Source organism: Fusarium sambucinum, chromosome II (genome assembly GCF_050947815.1).
Source record: "Fusarium sambucinum isolate potato_lamoka chromosome II, whole genome shotgun sequence".
NCBI classification, from domain to species: domain Eukaryota; kingdom Fungi; phylum Ascomycota; class Sordariomycetes; order Hypocreales; family Nectriaceae; genus Fusarium; species Fusarium sambucinum.
The window spans coordinates 2,099,523-2,119,446 of NC_139293.1; the positions used below are offsets into that span (position 1 = coordinate 2,099,523).

At 47.2% G+C, this 19,924-nt stretch overlaps 9 protein-coding genes across 9 annotated transcripts; 4 read left to right on the top strand and 5 right to left on the bottom strand.

Annotated features, from left to right (window-relative positions):
* Window positions 1-40: 40 nt before the first annotated feature.
* Window positions 41-1,732, bottom strand: FSST1_007491 (chitin deacetylase; the record flags this gene model as incomplete). The annotated part of the gene is made up of 6 exons (XM_083224280.1): window positions 41-107; window positions 161-334; window positions 400-511; window positions 563-1,279; window positions 1,331-1,395; window positions 1,446-1,732. 6 exons carry the CDS (start codon window positions 1,730-1,732, stop codon window positions 41-43), a joined length of 1,422 nt encoding a protein of 473 aa, XP_083083452.1.
* Window positions 1,733-2,792: 1,060 nt separating this feature from the next.
* FSST1_007492 (chitin synthase-domain-containing protein) lies at window positions 2,793-5,220 on the bottom strand (the record flags this gene model as incomplete). Its single annotated transcript, XM_083224281.1, has 3 exons — window positions 2,793-4,464; window positions 4,518-5,128; window positions 5,176-5,220. 3 exons carry the CDS (start codon window positions 5,218-5,220, stop codon window positions 2,793-2,795), a joined length of 2,328 nt encoding a protein of 775 aa, XP_083083453.1.
* A 2,728-nt stretch (window positions 5,221-7,948) lies between these two features.
* FSST1_007493 (nucleotide sugar dehydrogenase) lies at window positions 7,949-9,382 on the top strand (the record flags this gene model as incomplete). The annotated part of the gene is made up of 2 exons (XM_083224283.1): window positions 7,949-8,563; window positions 8,612-9,382. The coding sequence occupies 2 exons, from the start codon at window positions 7,949-7,951 to the stop codon at window positions 9,380-9,382; spliced, it is 1,386 nt and encodes a 461-aa protein (XP_083083454.1).
* Window positions 9,383-10,000: 618 nt separating this feature from the next.
* Window positions 10,001-11,200, top strand: FSST1_007494 (glycoside hydrolase superfamily; the record flags this gene model as incomplete). Its single annotated transcript, XM_083224284.1, has 3 exons — window positions 10,001-10,120; window positions 10,245-10,476; window positions 10,524-11,200. 3 exons carry the CDS (start codon window positions 10,001-10,003, stop codon window positions 11,198-11,200), a joined length of 1,029 nt encoding a protein of 342 aa, XP_083083455.1.
* A 295-nt stretch (window positions 11,201-11,495) lies between these two features.
* FSST1_007495 (uncharacterized protein) lies at window positions 11,496-11,980 on the bottom strand (the record flags this gene model as incomplete). Its single annotated transcript, XM_083224285.1, has 2 exons — window positions 11,496-11,597; window positions 11,645-11,980. The coding sequence occupies 2 exons, from the start codon at window positions 11,978-11,980 to the stop codon at window positions 11,496-11,498; spliced, it is 438 nt and encodes a 145-aa protein (XP_083083456.1).
* Window positions 11,981-12,834: 854 nt separating this feature from the next.
* On the bottom strand, window positions 12,835-13,535 carry FSST1_007496 (uncharacterized protein; the record flags this gene model as incomplete). The annotated part of the gene is made up of 2 exons (XM_083224286.1): window positions 12,835-13,235; window positions 13,292-13,535. 2 exons carry the CDS (start codon window positions 13,533-13,535, stop codon window positions 12,835-12,837), a joined length of 645 nt encoding a protein of 214 aa, XP_083083457.1.
* A 1,336-nt stretch (window positions 13,536-14,871) lies between these two features.
* Window positions 14,872-16,467, top strand: FSST1_007497 (Rad9-domain-containing protein; the record flags this gene model as incomplete). Its single annotated transcript, XM_083224287.1, has 5 exons — window positions 14,872-14,985; window positions 15,044-15,181; window positions 15,231-15,594; window positions 15,642-16,252; window positions 16,300-16,467. 5 exons carry the CDS (start codon window positions 14,872-14,874, stop codon window positions 16,465-16,467), a joined length of 1,395 nt encoding a protein of 464 aa, XP_083083458.1.
* A 54-nt stretch (window positions 16,468-16,521) lies between these two features.
* On the bottom strand, window positions 16,522-17,610 carry FSST1_007498 (regulator of chromosome condensation 1/beta-lactamase-inhibitor protein II; the record flags this gene model as incomplete). The annotated part of the gene is made up of 1 exon (XM_083224288.1): window positions 16,522-17,610. One exon carries the CDS (start codon window positions 17,608-17,610, stop codon window positions 16,522-16,524), a length of 1,089 nt encoding a protein of 362 aa, XP_083083459.1.
* A 333-nt stretch (window positions 17,611-17,943) lies between these two features.
* Window positions 17,944-19,785, top strand: FSST1_007499 (prephenate dehydrogenase (NADP(+)); the record flags this gene model as incomplete). Its single annotated transcript, XM_083224289.1, has 5 exons — window positions 17,944-18,059; window positions 18,357-18,377; window positions 18,431-18,491; window positions 18,553-18,664; window positions 18,752-19,785. The coding sequence occupies 5 exons, from the start codon at window positions 17,944-17,946 to the stop codon at window positions 19,783-19,785; spliced, it is 1,344 nt and encodes a 447-aa protein (XP_083083460.1).
* Window positions 19,786-19,924: the final 139 nt, after the last annotated feature.

Here is a 19,924-nt window from a genome sequence, read left to right on the forward strand (position 1 = left end):
TCTCCAAACCGAGTTCACCGAAGTGACGAATGCCGGATGTTCAGGAGTATGGACAAGTTCCGAAGCCACTCTGGCACCCGTTTCCGCAGTACTCGCCCGTCTTACCACTAGAAATAATGTTAAAGCCAAGACAAAACAAAAGTCACCAGGCAGAACGTACCAGTTGCCGTATTTAGAGCAGCAGTTACCATAACGAGATCCCTTGCAGGTCTGGTGATACTTCTCGCCGCAGAGTCCGTTATCCGAGACAATAAGCTTGCTGTCTGGCTTTATCTTATTACACTCTCCGTATTTGGATTGACATCCGCCATCACAGTATCCTGATGTCGAGCCACTAGAATTGTATCCTGGATTAGTAACTTCCCTTGAGCAGATGCGTTTACCATTTACAGGACGTACCAGAAGTTGTAGTATGAGCAACAGTTTCCCCATTTAGATCCTGTGCACTTGAGGCCATTCTTGGTACCACAAGTACCATCTTTGGTAGTAGATGGAGAATTAGGAGGAGGATCTGTTCAGAGTGGAATTAGCTATCAGATTAATAACGGTAACGATAACTTACCGTAACTGCCCCTTCCTTGGATTGACCTACCAGACTTTGTGCCTGTGGCATCAACATACCAGTTCTCACGGGCATCACCAAGACACTCTCCAACAGGAACAGCACGGTATCCTCTAGCCTTGAGAGTCTTGATCATGAATTCAGTCAGGTTATAAGCTGTCTGTTCATGTGTATCATGACTCAACTCGATGTAACTATTCGACTGCGATTGAGCAGAGACACCGTCCGAGAAAGTATTCTTGCTAGTCTGAATCTTGCTCGGCGAGTCGTTCAAGTAATCCTTTGTGTCAATGTTCCAGTTCACGACATGGTAACCGAGCTTGGTCACGTAGTCTAGACAACCAGAAACTCGTGAGCAGGTTCCATAAGGAGGACGTAGGTACTTAGGGAAGAAGCCAAGGACGTTACGGAAGGCCATCTCATTATAGATAACCTGCTGTTTACGGAGCTCAGCGGATGCAGCTGAAAGATCCTCATGTGACCAACTGTGAGAGGCGATCTGGTGGCCTTCAGAATGCATGCGACGGAGGATCTTGGGCCAGGGCTTAGAAGGGTCATCGATCTGACCTTTTCCTAGATTGTTACCAGTGATGAAAAATGTTGCTTTGATGTTGTGCTTCTTGAGAACATCCAGGACTTGATTGGTATACTTGTAAGGGCCATCATCAAAAGTGAGTGCCACAATCCCAGGGGTACTGCAGGTGGTGATGTACTTGTCTGAGACCTAGTTAGAACTGCGGGCTGAACTGTTGGATCTCATATACTTACCATATGGAGCTTTGCCAGAAGTTGATCTGGGTATATTTGCTGTAGTTTCACCCTTTGGCTTCTTGCTAGTAGCTTGTCAGTAGAGTCTTATCATCTATCGTGACAATACACATACCTGCCATCACAGTTGCCATTGCTATAGGCCATCTGGCACTGTGGTGAAGTGCAGTAAGCAGATGTAGTGCCACACTGACCAGATTCAGAGCAGCACTGTCCCTTGGGACAAGAACTAGCATCTTTGCCGCAAGAAGCTCTCTTAGAGAGCCCTTCGGGCTGGTGTGAAGCTTCGTCTTCATGGCGAACGTGTATGTTGAACTCTGCGCCTCTGCGCCTGGCTATGAGTCCATCTGCATATACCATACTTGGCAGGGCAGCTAGGACTAGGAATGTCAAAGACTTCATTGTGAAGTTAGGTTGAAGATGATCCAATGAGGTGTTTGATATGAATATGCCTTTATGTAGTGAATGGTGGGCAGTGATGATCAGTGGATGAGTAGGCTGGAAATACTAGATATATGTACGTGACGTGACGTGCTTGGCAGAGACAGGCCCGAAAGCATGAGCTGACAAGTAGAACCTTGACACCATCAGAAATGTTCACATGGATCGCACTACCACAATGAGCAGCTCATGACGAGGGGAGTGTCCAGCCCGACCTCGGACCGCCTTCTCGCCAAACAAACATGAGGCAATAGCGATTCAACGTTGAAAATACGACCTAGTCCATTAGATCCTGTTTTCCAAGGACCGGGTTCAGGGAAGAGATCCCAACGGAGCATCGCGTGGGGTTCCTCGATGCGATTGTGATGGTAGAGGTGGTCAGCCATCCAGATTTGGAACTCACAACACTGATCGACAACCACGGGGATCCTAATTGAGCACTTAGACTGAGTGGTTTCGGTCACTAGGACGCTATAGCTTCACCGGGTTATCCAGACTTGGTATCCAAGGCACCATCATTAACAATGATGTAGGTGTGAGGAGGTTACCAGAACTAGATAAGTCCTCACTAACGGGTTTTGCAACACACGCGGCCGTTCCTGGCTCGTAATCATATCTTCCCGATCTGAGACATGACCAGTATGTTTCGATCCGGTCTCCAAGTGCCACTCCCGATGTCTAGCGCCACAGATACAGACAGACTTTGGACTACCTGAAATGTAAACGCCAGCTTTTTAGGCCTAAGCTTAGGGCGTGAAATTTGAACTTGAACGTAACGGCAATCATCTAAAGAGGCACTAAAAGTTGAAGAGCAAGAGATGTAGATCGGCAAGGTGGCGTGAATGGGAATGGGGTGTTCTGCTAGGTTGACGAACTACTGCAGGAGAACATGAGGTCGGCACTAGGCAAGGTACGAGCATGTATGCTTCTTACAAGAATCACTTAGTTTAGAATAGGATTAAGTTGCTTAGAGTTATTATTTCCCCTGGTGTGTTTTCATCACGTGCTATTCGTATTCTAACTACAAGTGCTGCGTAGTTGGAGGCACGTATACTACCGCTGGCTTCCTGACCGTTGCACTTGTAGCCACCTCCTCTCTCTGGTCACTACTAAAAGTTCCCGGTAGCGAATTAGAACCACTGCCCGTATCCCGAATGTTCTGCTTCCCCTTTGGTTGTTCCTCGGGAGTCTCAACGATGACCTTCCTGGTCTTGCCCCAACCAAAACTATCCATATTGAACACCGCAAACACCATGACGGCAATGTTCAAAAATGGCCCCAGAACAACAAAGATGAACAAACCGAGGAGGTACTGGAATCTCTCCAGTATTGACTCTGGAAGCCAAATTGCCATGATGATGTAGTAAATAAGAGGGACAATCATGATGCCTGCAAAGGCCATAATAATCCACCATGGCTGATGCATAAAAGCCACGATCATACAACCGATAGAGGCGATAACAAAAACATTAAGAGACCAGGTGAGAACGTTTGAAAATGCTAGTATACGCTCCCACCATTGGCAATGTCGGGCCATGAACAGTAGCAAGTCGTTGCTTGTAGCTCCGAGTGTCCAGCGGCGACGTTGAGAAAGAAAGACACTCCAAGAATGAGGGACATCAGTGTAAGCCCTCGCGCGTAAAGCCTGACGAGTCTGTGCTTCGGGGAAAGTGGTGAGAAGTTGACATATATGGTTTCGATCTTCAGACGCAGTGGCTCGAATACGTTTGATCATGCCATCCAAAGGTCTGGGATAGTATCCAAATTGCTCGATGAGGACCTTGTCACCGCATGTCATGTCGCAAATCTTGAGCAACTGGCAACACCCAGGCAGACAGGATACTTTCTTGGTTGCAATGGATTGATGTAGCCGTCTCAGTCCCTGAGCAATTGTGTACTCGGCATTCTGATAGATAGACCACAGGTTCCAATTGCCTCCACTGAAGTCAACCGCGACATAGCCGCAGACACCAACTGTGTTGGGATACTTTGACTCTTTCAGAAGCTCGGAGATACAGTTGTTCTGAAACACTGTATCTGCATCCATGCCGATTAGATGATCGACTTGGTCGACTCTGACTTCTTGGGAGAGCCAGTCGGTCATTGAGAGCAGAAACCGAGATGAGAAAATAGTTGTCGGTTTGGTGTCTCGAATGTTGAACTTGTAGAGGAACGAACGGACAACGATGAGACTATCGCGTTTGCCCTGGTTCTGTTCCTTGATGATACAGTAGAACGGTACACCCCTGTAGTAACCCCATGAAATGTCAACATCCATGGCTTGGCCATCCCAAGCTCTGTATGCACCGCGGATCTTCTCAGAGTGGATTTTTCCAACGAAGATATCTTCCTTGAGATTCTGAGCCGTCGTCTTTTCCATCCCAGGCCCACGGACACGGCCATCACAAATGACAATGATGCCTCTCTTGTGATCTTCTATGCCAACTTGTTCGACAAGAGAATCAAGTGACTTGGTGCATTCTTCGAGAGTCTCATTGTAGCAAGGCATGATCATAACTAAATTCTCAATGTGGTCTGGCTCGATGATCTTCTGGGTCACGATGAGATTCTTGAGGGTGATGCAGATAATAGAGGCAATCATGATACAGTTGAGAACCAGTGGGAATGAGATAAAGGGGATATAGACGTAGTAGTATCGAGGCCACCACCACGATGCAAAGATGAACATGAAGCTATAAAATGTTAGAATCTTCTACGCTGGGTAAATTGGTATGGGGAAACTTACTTGACGGAGACCAAGAAGCCCGTCATAATCCACTTGTGTCGGGTCACTTTCCTCTGGCCGTACTTCCTCAAGTACTCATCCAAGTTCTGCGACTCGAAGTCAATCTCGACCTTGGAAGCAGGATCTGTACCATTTTGTCTCAAGACAGAATTCCGAGGCGAAGTCTGCGTTGCATTTGCAGTGTATGCACAGGCCTTGATGGAGATGTCTTCAACACTGTACAGCGAACCACTGTCTCGCCGCCGGGCAACTGGATCTGGGAGCCGCGGTCGTGGAACTATGAGATTGCGCTGATGAGAAGAAGACCCCGATGGAGCAACACTGCCGGCCTTACTATGTGGGTAGAGCGATTTGAGGGAAGTGATGGGTGTTTGGGCAAATGAAGACTTATATGAAGGAGATGCAGTGAATACTGAGGGACCCAAGCTCTCATCGGAGGATCTTGTATCGTCTAGACTAGTTCTCTGGAGGATCTCATCCAGTTGCATATCGTGGAAATGTCCATCAATATCCTTGAGAACAAACTTGTTGTTTGCCCCTCTGGTGAAGAATGAAGGTGGAGGAGGAGTAGACTTCCTCCACTGAGTATCTTGGCCTCGCCAGGTTTGTTTCTATGGCTTATTAGTGTGTGCTAGAAAATTACAAGAAAGTTGCTTACACCTGATCTGATATTGTCGGTATCTGTGATCTGTGAGGCTACCATTTTGCGAGTATGGCAAACAAGTGACAATTCAAGGAACCGATGTAAAGGACACAAGAGTTGACGAGAAAGAAGAGATGGGCATGAACAGCAAGAGGACTTATACAGAGTGCGTAATAAGCATAAAGACAAGCATCATCTGTTAGGTCTACAACTACGAACATTGTAACGACACTCCATGCTCTTACTCTGCTTGTTTTACACCGCCGACCTCGGTGCAGCTCACTTGCTTGCTGAGTCGTCATGAACAGTTTTGACGCTATCACAAGCTAGCCATCCCTCCACTGACGTCTATCATGTTGACCCCTGAGACATAATATCGCGCAAACGTCTCTCTCTAAGTGTCTGTTTGCTATGACTCCTATCACCAATGGCCAGATGACACGCTTCATCGTGCACGCTGAGACCATGGATGGATGTTAGATACATCGTGATGCTGATCATGGCCGTTAGTTTCAACGCTCCGAAACACGCTCTATTAGAAACTAGTTTGCCGATCACTCAAACGTTCCTTGATTAGATCCTAGAGATACAAACGCGTTGAATATCATGTTACCAACATGATGCCAGTCGGTTGTGGAGGGGGGCGTGAAGCGGCGTTATACTCCGGTGCCAAGACTTGAAACTCGACTGCTACTTCAGAACCAATGACCAAGCTGCAGTAAGTAGTTATCAGTTGAGTTTTTCAACGTTCCGGCATTTAATAATAACTTTTTCAACGGTTCCCCGGTACCAGGTTTGCAGGTTTCCTGGAATGCGGCAGGTCATCTAGTCAGGTCCTTCGGTGTAGGTTTTCGAACGTCGATATGAAACCGTTTCTAATAAATACAATAGTAAATATGATACTTGTATTATATATCTTGGCCTCTCAGTCTGTTTGTGTGCCAAGGCATCCCCTCTTTGACAACTTGTTATAGAGCTAGATACGTTCTCTAAAAGCCCTCCGTCCCAACACAGCGCAACACCCACACGTCCTTCTTCGAGCCGCTATTGTATAGCTCCTAGACTAGATGGCCCATAACAAGTACACTGCGTCTTCCAAATCCAGGCACGGTTGAAAAACTTGCATGATCGAGCTGGACTTTGTCCTCTAGAGCTATCACGGCAAGCAAGATGGTGTCGTGACCAAGACGACAACTATTGCGGCACGCCTAGATCGCCAAGCACATTTTTAATGCAGTAAGTGTTGTTACTATCGCTTTGATATCCTGTGTACTATCCTTTTAGTATGCATGATACCATTTCGGCTACGCGAACGATGCCAAACTCAAGCATGAATGGAGACTATAGTATCGACACTCGTAAGCCAGACGCCATGTAATCAAGACCAGGTTTCATATTCAATCGATCCACCACGACGAGGGAGTTTGCGCCATATTAAATTGATAACGTGCTTGGAATAGGTGTCATTATGCTTAAGACTATACTTGAATGTAAGCTTGGTCTTCATGTTAGTCGCAAGCAAACAGGTTTCCCATGTTGGATACGATTGAACGAAACAGCCCAATCAGCATGTTCTAACTATTTTCTATAATAGTTCTCCCAGCTAGTTTAATACGAAGAAACGGTTTGATCACTTGGCGGATTCATGAGATCGCGTCTCTCGGGTGACTATTCCGACCCTTCATCCCTAAACACCGGATCAAGATAAGATCACCGGTTCAGCAAGTTACTAAATAAAAAGTTCTTTACACTAAACATAAAGGCTTCTGGATTACTAATACTAAGGAATAGACCTGATCGCCGTTGTGGCCGTGGCACATTTTCGGAGTGTTCTGGGTGTAAGTATCCCGTCTCCAACCGGCACCAAAAATAAGCATCCTCTCGACAGTGAGAACCAATGGCAAAGAACAACGAACACAAGCTAACAAGCCTCATGATAGAACATTCCATGTGCCTTTTTCTTTTTCTTCATGCCCAGGTAGGAACATTCAATGCCATCCGATAAAGTAAATTTACATAAGCAAACATGGCAAATCTGGCAAAGGTACAAACATGCATTAGTGGATGACCCAGCATTGCGGCTACTGCGTAGAAAATGTCCCGGTTCCATAGTAGAGCTTAAAGCCACTGATGTATAAGAAAGTTCTCCTATAGCTATACCTATAATAAGAGCACCTTTTGTCCAGCGGCTCAGATGGTGAGGCGTCAGGGTTGCCAGATGTTTCGAACTCGTTGTTTGGCTTGCATTAGCTGCCGTTGCGCATATTACCCCTTGGAAATACGCCTTTCTACATTGAGAGGATCAACTATAGTTTGCTCCCTCATCGGGAAGATACACTACCAGACTGGAATGTGGATCAAGGCAATCGGTACTAAATCGAACACAAGGAGCCCAATTTGGAGGGGCAATAAGTTAGTTAACATTAACCTCGATTAGCGGTTTGGACCTTCTATGATCCAACTTAGCTTGAACTTTTGATCGACATCATGATGGATGAATGGAGGACAAAAAAGTTGAGTCCTCCATGATAGTCATGATCTCATTGTGCAAACACGTCCGTCCAAGACGAAAAGTCTCACTATGCCGATGAGAACTCAGTAGTCTTCAGGCACCAACTAAAGTCTCTCGATACTGTACCTAGTAGAAGTAGTCACTGAGATCCAAGAGTGTAAAGTTTTTAAGTCTGCGATGGAGAAGACAACATATAAATCAGATCAGTCTTCTCAGAATCTCATTCCTCAGATTCCAATCTCAAGCCCTTCCATCAATCATTACCTGTTACCAAACATGACCCAAGTTATGCCACCAAAGCCTATCCTAGGCCCCGTTTCTCTAAGAGAGAAGACGAGGCTCTCTTTACCGCCCCTTGGCGACTCTTCGCAATGGAGCCGTTTGGACAACAGTTTTGCCTTCTACCCCGATAGTCCTCCTCTCAGCTCTTCGTCTTCAGATTGTGGTACTGCCATCGATCAGACGGTATGCCATTTCACACAAGTGACTCAGCAAGACGAGCCTGTCATTGCAGTCATTGGTGTTGGCTACGTTGGCAAACATCTCGTCAGCTCGTTCTCTTCGAGATACCAAGTCATCGGCTTTGATGTGTCTGCTGCAAGGGTGCAACATCTCAAAGTCGAGTACCAAGACAACAAGGCTGTGCAGTTTTCTCAAGACTCGCAATATCTTCGCAGAGCAACGCACTTTTTAATCTCAGTCCCAACCCTTCTACGGCCTGACAAGACCATCAACTCTTCTTATCTCCGCGAGGCGTTAAAGACTGTAGGAGAGGTTGCCCGTTCTGGGTCTACCGTTGTGATTGAGAGCTCTGTAGCTGTTGGCATGACTCGTCAGCTTCTTGGTCCTCTTGCTGCAAGCCGCAAGTTCTACGCGGGCATGTCTCCTGAGGTATGCGACTCGATACTTTCTACATTCTTTTGATACTAATGTTCGCAGCGAGTCGACCCCGGACGCGTTGAGCCTCCTGTCAAGTCCATTCCAAAGATTATCTCCGGTTTGGACGATATTATGCCCGGCTCCCTCGATGCCATCACCCGAGTCTACTCTACTATATTCGATACCATTGTACCTGTGTCGAAGCCAGAAGTGGCCGAGATGATGAAGCTCTACGAGAACTGCCAAAGAATGGTTTGCATCGCTTATGCAAATGAAATGGCAGACGCATGTATCCCACACAATATCGATCCGTATGAAGTCTGCGAGGCTGCTTCAACAAAGCCATTTGGATACATGCCATATGCTCCCAGTGTTGGTGTAGGCGGGCACTGTATCCCAGTCAATCCGTTCTATCTCCTTTCCAATAGTCACTTCCCTCTATTGGATAGTGCTACGCTGGCGATGCAGTCTCGGCCTTCCCGGCTAGCTCAGAGGGTACTGAAGACTCTGCGTCAGAAAGTCCTAAGTCGAACACCTCGGGTGCTGGTGGTAGGTGTTGGCTTCAAGGCTGGTCAGTCGCAGATAGACAATTCTCCAGGCGCTGAATTGGTCAGAAGCTTGGTTGTCTTGCATGAGGTCGATGTCTGTTGGGCGGATTCTCTTGTCAAGCAAGAGGCATCCCCACAGGTACATCAGCTGTCCAACAACGACTGGCGAAGGGACATTTTGGAGACATTCGATGTTATTGTTGTAGCCTCGCGACAGCCAGGTCTGGATTTTGCCCTTCTTGATGAGCTTGAGGGCGTTGAGGTTGAAAGATGGTGCCAATGAAAAACAGTTGATGGGGTATAATAATAACCAATGGTTCTGAAGACGGAAACAACGATACCATGTAGTAATTCTGATAATCAAACACGTCACTACTCAACGATACAAATGTTATTTTATATCGTAAAGTTCTTTAAGAATGTGACTTATCATAAGATCGGCACCCTGAATAATGAAGTAATGACTGCGAGAATTAATCAGCTAAAGCCTGCTGCCGGATACGGACGAGCATGAAAAGACTTACTGATATCCGTACAGATTATCCTTATGTCAGTGGCAATTAGATTCATGCTGTAGTCATTCCTTCCCTGATGCCGATTTCCGGGTTCGAGACAATTCACCAATGACTGACATCAATTTATATGCAGCATCCTGGTATAAAGTGATTACCTACCTACCTACTTATTCTCCCTCGCCTTGGCTCTAACATCATATCACCATCCGACCCAACCAACTACCTTGAAAACTGCCATTCATCCAGCGGGGGGTCGTTGGGCTGAGTCTTTGTACAACCTAAGCCCTGCATCGATACCTGGAACACAATAATTACTATATATCTATATCCGTTGTTCAGGCTCCTGTTTCACAAGTTCTCATCCTTGACCATCAATCGTGTTCAAAATGCCAGCTCAATACATCAACGCTGTTTACTACCCATCCTGGCGCTGCTACAAAGAGCGTCCACCATCATGTCTTGACGTTTCGTCCATCACGCATATTTTCTACGCCTTTGTTGGGCAAGTTTCCTCGCTCCAACAAAGCTCCTAAGCTGACATTGTTATTACAGCGTCAATGAGAATGGCACACTGCGAGTGAGAAGCGCCAAATATGCAACCGCAAATATCCGCTAACATATAGCCTCCAGGCCATTGACGATTGGGCTGACAATGAGAAAATGGTTGATGGCGAGAAAGGCTGCCTTGCAGCAATCTCAAAGCTGAAAAGCCAACACCCGCATATCAAGACACTTGTTTCCATCGGCGGCGGCTCTAGCAGCAAGGAGTTCCCGGCTCTTGCTGCAAACAAAACAGCCAGACAAACTTTTGCGCGTCGGATCAGTGAATTCTGCGTGACCCATCAATTCGACGGTGTTGATAGTTAGTAGGCATCATTATCACATTGTAATAAAGCTGACTTTTGACAGTTGATTGGGAGCACCCTCAGACCCCCGAAGCAGGAAGGAACTATGTTCTTTTCCTCCAAGATATTCGAAACGTCATGACACACTCTCAGTTCCTGCTTACAAGCGCTCTACCCACGGGCGAATACTGTCTTAAGCATCTCAACTTGCCAGTTGTGGCTCACTTGCTCGACTTTCTCAATCTCATGGGATACGATTTCACAGGAGGATGGACCGACGTATGTGGACATCATGCGCAGCTTTTGCCTCCAAGTCGGAATCTCAACGAGGTATATCCGACACTCCGTAAGTCGTGCCAACGCGGCGTCGATTTCCTGATTGCGAACGGCTTTCCTCGTCACAAGATCATCCTTGGGATCCCAGTATATGCCAGATACTTTGGCGAGGCGCGAGGACCAGGTCATCCTTTCAAGAGTTCAGGTGAGATTGATTACTGTGATTTGCCTGATGAGTGGGTAGCAGATGCCAAGGTCGATCAGAGTATTGCAGCGGCATCCTTTGTCGACAACAAGGGCGATAAAGGGTTTGTGTCATTTGATGTTCCCAGCACCGTTTCCATCAAGGCAGGTTATGCCAAAGCTTTGGGCTTGGGTGGTTTGTTCTACTGGACGGGTGCTGGCGATCGAAAGGGCTGTGAAAGTCTGGTCACTGCAGGATGGACAACACTCAATTCAGAGTAAATTAGTTCCTAGAGAGAAGTACCAAGTTTACATTGTTTCCAACCTATCTTCAGCTTCAAGTACCTATTTGGTGCTTACATATCAGTAGCATAAATGTAGTCTTGGACTATTAGTGTTGCTTCCTAGGATACGTCGCGGCAATTAACAATCATATATCACTCGAGGTAGACAACAAGCCTTCACTCACTACATATTCTTTCAAGATTGAGTTCGTTCAAACACTTGATATTTTGTTGATCTGTTGTTTACTTGTCCTAAATAGTCAACTAAATTTACCAAAAATCTAAGCGGAAAGTCAAGGGGCTCCTTTGGCCACCGCCCGTCGCAGAGCCTCGCCTTCGAACAAGCGAACTTTGGCTAGTGTTGTCGTACATAGCAAGATCTGCTTATCATATGGCTGCCATGTACATGCGAACTTGAGGGCATACTTACCTTTCCTCAGACATCCAAATAGGCACTAGGCTTCATGGCTCTAGCGCGCAGCTGATCCGGCGAGTCGTTGTCATTGGCGTATCGCCTCTGAGAAGACAGGCGATCGTTGAGGATCTTCTCGTCTGACTGTTGTCCGTGCAGCTGCATCATGTTAGCGAATCCATCATTCAGATCAGCCATTTCAACATCCAAATCAATGGCGTTGGTAGGCTTGGGGGGTGCTTTGGGTGACGGCTCTTTGTCAGCCGTCTCATCATCAAACAGATCCAGATTGAGATACTTGTCCAGATCCATCGCATCGCCGTCCGGTTGAACGGCCTGCAGGTCGTCTGCGTTTCTCGGTTGCATGTCAGGGGGGAGCTGTACGTGGATGCAGCCCAACACGATGCTGTTATTTCGAGGTGCTGAGGGCGCAGAAGAAGAGGTCAGTTCTCCCTCATCCTCATCCTCATCCTCATCCTCATCCTCATCCTCATCCTCATCCTCATCCTCATCCTCATCCTCATCCTCATCCTCATCCTCATCCTCATCCTCATCCTCATCCTCATCCTCATCCTCATCCTCATCCTCATCCTCATCCTCATCAAATTATCTAAGTCTATCGCCTGTCTAGAACATCGCAAGATATAACCACTAGTGGGTAGCAGAAAAGATGGCCTCTGAACTTTACGGCATAAAAATAAATGACCTAGGATGATAGTATAAACAACATAAAGTGACCTACTGATTTCGTTTCTTCTTTTCAAGCGGCCACCTTCTCTGGTGCCCTAAGGAACCCTCACCCGTAGAGATCTAGTCTTTCTTCGAATAAGAGGCTCCAGCTCGTCCTCTTCGGTAGCATTTTCATGCCTTTTCTGTTGAAGCGTAGGCTCGAATGGTAAATTTGAAGATGAACCATCATGATGAAATTCACAGAAGACTGATAACACATCCTGTTCATCGGTCTCTCGTACGAATCATGGATTAGTCCAGAAAGATATAAGTCGAAAATTCGGTATGACATCGTCTTTTCGAGTGAAACCATAATGGAGGTTTTTGATACCGGTGCCAGTGTCTTTGCGCTGTTCTTCATGCGCAGCCAGGTTTGTTCATGCTAGATCCAGTTGGTATTGTCGGCAATTTCAACAGGCCTTGGGGCTCTAGGTCTCCTTTTCCAATTATCTTCTAGGACATATCAGGGGCATGCGACAATAACTCATTTGTCAAAAAAAAAAATCCGGGTTGGCTTTGAGGAAAATCCATCGAAAAAAGTGCGCCATCTCCTTTTCCTTGTTAGGAAGCTTAAGCCAGTCCTCGTGGTCGATACTCAACCTAGCAAATCGGCTCAGACGGTTGATGCTTGTTCGCAGGTTCAGAGTGAACCTGAGGAATTCCTTATCATCTTTTGTTACAGGGAGCGTGTTGTTGTACAGAGCTATCATCGCTTCGATTGTTGGAAAGGAGCCTGATCTGCGTCCATCATGCACAGGTGCCTTCGGCATCTTTTCTTCGTGTTGTCCATCATCGGTATACTCCTCAGGGAGTATCCGCTTCTCGTAATCTTCATCTGGGTCATAGTTTGTTTCGTTGATTTCCATGGCATCAAGAATACCTTGAAACGTGACTAGGACATCATTGTCGTCTGGGCTCTCTCCTTGCTCCAATTTCTGTGTATGGTACTGAAAGCTCTTCGGTATTGCGTGGAAATATCTGTTGGAGGTCTATCGCCATTATCTTTGGCTCTCGCTGCTTTACCGCGGCGTCTTTCATTCATCTTCTCCTTGTTGGCCACATACTTTGTGCGGCATTTCTTGTTGGATGACGGAGCATGATCGTTCCACGCTTCTGTGATCGTGCTCTCCTTTCCTCTTTTGAGAGGCTGCGGTAGGTTTCCCTTTTCCGTTGGTTTATTATGATTAGCCATTGTTAGCGTTATTGTAGGCTTGTTATAGGGTCTCCCTCATAATTAGCTGAATCTGGTGGAAGATCGCGAGATAGAACTGCAGGTAGGTCGCATTAAAAACGGGCACTAATCTGGTACTTGACAGAAATATTGGATCGGCCTTGGTGGGTATGTAGGTTGATTAAAACACTAATATTTTCGTCTGGTCTTTTGCAGTCCCAGTTATTTTGGCGGCTCACCTGAACCCTTCACCACCGTATTAGATTTGTGTGGCAGCATCATCAACTGTTGACGCGTGGATATGCCAAGATATTGGAGGCTGTGAAGAAGATCATGATGGTGGTTTCTCGCTGCAAAACGTTTCACTTGAACAAAATGAGACAAGATTGGCGCATTGAAGACTTGATTTCCAGCCATCCATCCATCTTGACAATCAAGCTTCGCTCTGTCCTCCAATCACGGACGCTGTTAGACAGATGTGGCGTCGATCGCACAGCCATCAGTTTACGTCATTCCAGACACGCCACAACAGCTCATGCAGTATGTCACTGGTAGCGTAGTAGAGGCCTCACTCAGACTTCCATGGTCCCTGCCAAGTTTATGATTGACGCCAAAGATCTGGTATAAAGCTGATCGCCAACCCTCCGATACCTTAATTTTATCACAAACAAGCTTCTTTCAACTACACCTCACTCACCATCAACCCTACAAAGGTAAATAAATACCTTATCCCTCCATCAAGGAGCAACTTGGAAGATGCATATAAACTAACAGTACCCTCAGATCTCTTACCCTACCCAAATCAACAAACAAACGCAAACACCATGGGTCTTTTCTGGTCAAAGGGAGTCGGTGGCCGCCACTTCGGCACCAGCGTCCATGTCGACAAGAATGGCGTTCGACGAGGTCCTTGGCGATTCTCTCTCGGAAAGTTTAGCTGTTTCCGTCGCTAGACAACTGACGGCTTGGCATTCACAACACATGCTCGCAAAATGAGAAGGACACACGCCTTCAAGGCAATGATATGATGATACGACAAGAATGGGTTTAGCGGAGTTTGGTACTCATAAGGGACAAAGACTAGCAATTAATGTTCTCTATTAATTCAACTTGATTTGCTTTCACATTATATTTGCTTGTAAACAACCATGACGTGATGATATCATATTGTCTTAAATGTTGAGATAGTACAGGGTAGGCCTAGTGGAAGTGTATCCACATCTTTCTAGAATTGGCAGGCACGCGTTCACGCAGGCAGACATGGCAAAGTCCATGGTAGATTGACTTGAATTCTTGCAACTGAGACTTATCTATCATGATGGAACTTCTATGAGATGCCTCAATTGATTAAAGCCTAATGGCACTGCTTAGCTTCACACTGAGCGAAGAGGGTGTTGCAGCATTTCGTGACACCCTCATTTGCTTGAACAAGTTCAGTGACGATGTTTCACTCGAGGCACGCAAGGATTCGGTATGATCACTATTTTGAGAAACCTCACTTGAACCTCCAACTTACGAACACCTTCTAGTTTGTCTTGACCACTCTCAACACTTCAAAGTCAGCCTACGCGAGTGTCAAATTTGCTACAACCAAGTTCTTCTCACGCTACCACTTTCAGGGAAATCGTCAATTCCGTGACCGTTTTCACTGCACTCTCTACATTCGCGTGAGTATCTTTACCCCTGTCTATTGTGCACCTAATTGATAGTTTATAGGCCCTAGTCTCTTTATTTCGTAGCCGCACAGCAGCCGACTCGCAAAGAGATGCTGAGAAACAAACACTCATTGACAGATGCGATATCGCTATCGAAGATGGAGAAGGAATCCAAAGCCGATTTATTGCCCGCCTTATTTTCCGCAACGGGTTGACATCTACGCATCGCCTTCCTTTTGAAGTTGCCGTTCCTGTTCATGCCAAGTTCAACAAACAGGATGCTCTTCATCATTGGACGATCTCTTCACGAACCCTACGGCAGCTGATGGACCACTTTGGCCCCGGTATCGAGTTCTTAGATATCAACACCGACGGCGACCACGTCAATTTTACTTGTTTTAGTGAAAAGACAGTGAGCGAGGATGGTGCGTACCCCTAGCTAGTCGAATGCTGATTTACTGACACCTTTTAGCGGTCCTCAAAAAGCCACTACAAACATCAATCGCCGTTGAGGCGGAGGAGTTTGACGATATCGATGTCGAAGACAAGCTCCACATTGTGATTTCTGTCAAAGACTTCCGCGCCATTATCCAGCACGCTGGGATTACAGGAAACGAAGTCTCAGCTCGCTACTCAGTTCCTACGCAGCCTATCCAGCTCTCATATACTGGCGATGCCATATCATGCGAGTTTCTTGTTATGACAGTTGGTGAGCGTGGAACCAACACTGGGCAAAGGACCAAGAAAGGCCGCAAGAATGCACCCCAAAGCACCGGGCCACGACTCGAAGCCACTACACGTAGGCCCAGCATCCCGCCGCCCGAATCACAACAGCCTCAACCACCAGCCCCTCCTCCATCCCTGCCTCAGCACAACCCGACACCACAAATGAGCGCTGCTAGAGCCAGTGCTTCGCGTGTGGGAGTTTTTGACCTTCGTCCGTCTCAAAGACCAGCGCCACCCGCTACCAACCAATCAGAGAGTTTGTTTGTGGAAGATGAAGGTTGGGAGCCTATCAATTACGATGATGAAGAGCTTATGGAAGACAATTCCAAGCTAGGATGGGATCATAGCATCAACCCTGTAAGTCTGGGTGTATCTCCCGCTTAACCATATACTAACTTGAACAGAATGCTTCTGCAATGGACATGAGCCGCTTTTCTGAGAATCCTGCACCTGCTGATCCTGGAGCTGAAGCTGAGCAGCCACACCCACAGCCTACAGATGCTGAATCAACATATCTCGAACCGACGCAGCAACTGGCAGATGTCGAGAATTTAGCTCTTTTCCCAGACTGATCGTGCAAGACGGGAATTTGGGAGGTGGAAGGCGTCAATTTGAAGTGAACAGGCTCACTCTGCTGTGATGAATACCCAACTAGTGGCACAACCAGCTCCAACCTCTCCTATCTTAGAATCAGGGGGGATAAATTTGGACGAAGCAATGACATTCCATCGACCTTTGACGTCGTTGTTCTCAACTTGAGGTCCACAATTGCCGTGTTCACCCCAACCCCATGACAGAACATCGCCTGCAGTAGAAAGAGCAACGACATGTTCGCTGCCAATTGCGATTTTGCTCAATTCTGGAAGATTCGGGGGAGGTAGTTGCCCGTGATCGTCTCGTCCCCAAGCTTGCAGAGAACCATTCTTTGCCAGGATGAAAACATTTCCCCAGCTAGCTCCTACGTCTTTCCACTCGGGACAGGTCTCGGGTGCTTCTGATTGAATTTTCCATTTGTCTGATCCTAGAACCATGAGGTTTCCACTTTGTGGGTCGCCAAATAGACAGGTGAACTCTCTACCACAAACAGCCCGTGTAACCTTAAAGTCGAGACCTTCGATCTTTCGGGGAGCGTGAACGATTTGGCCTGGCTCGCCAACTTGCGATTTCCTTGCGTTACCCCAGCCATAGGCATCTCCATTGTCAAGAACTGCGACAACATGCCCCATGCAAGCAGCCAAGTCGACGACTTCTGTGCCTGGGGGAGGAAATTCTCGAATTCTTGTTGCTGATGGTGTCCGGACAATGAGTTCGCCCAAACCTAGCTCGCCTTTCAAACCAGCGCCGAAACTAAATACCTGCGATTTCTTGCCCTCTGAATCCTTAGCCACAACAATCGAAGCTTCCCAAGTCGCTGTGATCAAGGCAACCTCGCTAACTGAAGGCTCTCCATTCTTGGTAAGCTGAAGTTCTCGGAAAACGGCAACATCAGGACCAGATGTCAGTCCACAAGCTCCGGGTGTAGAATCGCCACTCCAGTATAGTTGACCAGTTTTCGTAAGCAGTAGAGTATGATTACCACCAGCTGTAACTTGAACAATTGGGGAGGCTGGCGGATCAGGATGGAAAAGGACCTGCTTCGGCACGGAAACGTCCTCTTTGTGGCCAATGCCGAGCTGACCGGAGCCGTTCGAACCCAAAGCAAAGACGACCTCCATATTTTCCGAGAAGCGAAATTATGAACAAGAAGTCCGTGTAAGCTAAAGCTCTTCTGCTCTTCAGTCTCAAGGTTCTGTGTGCTTCTGCTTGCAGTGGATAGCTTCATAGACCCACCAATCGCTATATCGCGGTGTCTGTTGGCTTACGTAAGTCATCTCAAATCTCCACCATAAAGAAGACCGCGAACTTTTTTTTCTTCTCTTCCTTTTCTCTACTCTCAACCACACACTCTTTTGAGCTTTTCGCACAAAGCTCCAACCGAAAGGCGTTCGCTTGAGAGAGAGGATGTGATTCTTGTTTTCTGTTCTTGCTATCTTCACGCAGCAGATAATATGGCTTCACAAACTCGAACCGTCCCTGACGGGATGGAGAATTTCGTCGTCGGATTGATTGGCATGGGCGATATGGGCAAGATGTATGCTGAAAGGCTATCTGCCGCTGGCTGGAGGTAAGTTTAGGATCCTTTGCGATTCGTGCTTCCAGCCCCAGCATCTTTTCTTCAATGGTAAGCAAAATCTTCCTCAAACTTCACACCCCTCCCCCTCTTTCATGATGACTAGAGCGCATTTGGCTCGAGCATTGTGCAGAGACGCCCGGTGTCCGTTATGGCCATCGGATCCGGATCTGTGCTCTCACTGATGTAAACGCTTGCTACCTTAACATACAACTGTCTGAATTTTTACCTATACCACAATTTTATTAGCCTCGCATGTCTTGACACAAAAGCTAACATATACAAGAACAGATCTTACACCTCATCCTACTCGTGACTGCAAACCCCGTACCGCATGCCGAGTGGCTAACGGCGGACTATTATAGAATCTTGGCCTGCGACCGAGAAGAGAACCAGGAGGGCCTTCAGAAAGAATATGCTGGAAATGTATGGCTTACTGATTCCTGTCTTTCTCTGCCTCGCGCAAGTCGCTGAAGCTTTTCAATAGAAAAATATAGAAATTTGTCGAAATGGCCACTTAGTATCCCGCGCAAGCGACTACATTATCTACAGCGTGGAAGCCGCCGTCATCGATCGTGTAATTGCTCAGTATGGACCATGTATGCACCCTTTTGTCCCGCGTAATGTGATTTGTAGCCTGAAAGGCCTTAGACTAAACACCAGAAACTAATTTTGTTCTGATTTAGCTACCAAACTTGGTGCCATCGTCGGAGGCCAAACCTCGTGCAAGTCCCCCGAGATCGCCGCTTTCGAGACTCATCTTCCTTCTGACGTCGACATTATCTCCTGCCACTCGCTCCACGGCCCTAACGTCGACCCTTTCAACCAACCTCTTGTTCTCATCCAGCATCGCGCTCCAGACTTGGCCCTCCGCAAGGTCGAGACTGTCCTGAGCTGCCTCAAGTCCAAGTTCGTCCATCTCACAGCCCGTGAGCATGACCGTATTACCGCAGACACACAGGCCGTCACTCATGCCGCTTTCTTGTCCATGGGCAAGGCGTGGCACGCCAACAAGCAGTTTCCCTGGGAGCTGAGTCGCTACGTTGGTGGTATTGAGAACGTCAAGGTCAATCTGATGCTACGCATCTACAGCCAGAAGTGGCATGTGTACGCAGGCCTTGCCATCCTGAACCCCGAAGCTAGAGAGCAGATCTCGCAATATGCACGAAGTGTCACAGACCTGTACAAGCTCATGCTCGAAGGCAACCGTGAGGGTTTCAGGGAGCGAGTCTATCGTGCACGCGACAAGGTGTTTGGTCCGTCAACATCTTGGGAGACACGCCCTCTGCTTGAGCCCTCAATCCTCTCGTCCTTCTCTCTTGGCACACCAACCGATGAGCCTCGACCCAACAACCACCTCTCCATCCTCGCCATGGTCGACTGCTGGGCTGCACTCAACATCGTGCCGTACGATCACATGCTCTGCAGCACCCCTCTGTTCCGCTTGCGTCTCGGTGTAACTGAGTATCTATTCCGAAACGGGGATGTGCTGGATGCCGCGATTGAGACTGCAATTGATGACAAGACATATCGTAGTGACGATCTTGAGTTTACTTTTGCAGCACGGGCTTGGGCTGAATGTGTCAATCTGGGTCACTTTGAGACATGGGAGAAGCGGTTTGTGAGCACCCAGGAATTCTTCCAACCACGATTTGAGGAGGCCAAGGTGGTGGGCAACCAAATGATGAAGAAGATTTTAGAGAACTCTAAGGATAATTAGATTGCAGAGCAAACAACACACCTAGTGTATCAGAAGCCTCGTACGTTAGTGATGTTCTAGCAAACTAAATATGTATGCGTCTCCAAGACTCTACCTAGACAACGACTCAGCCAATGGGTAACAAATTCGACAACCTCGA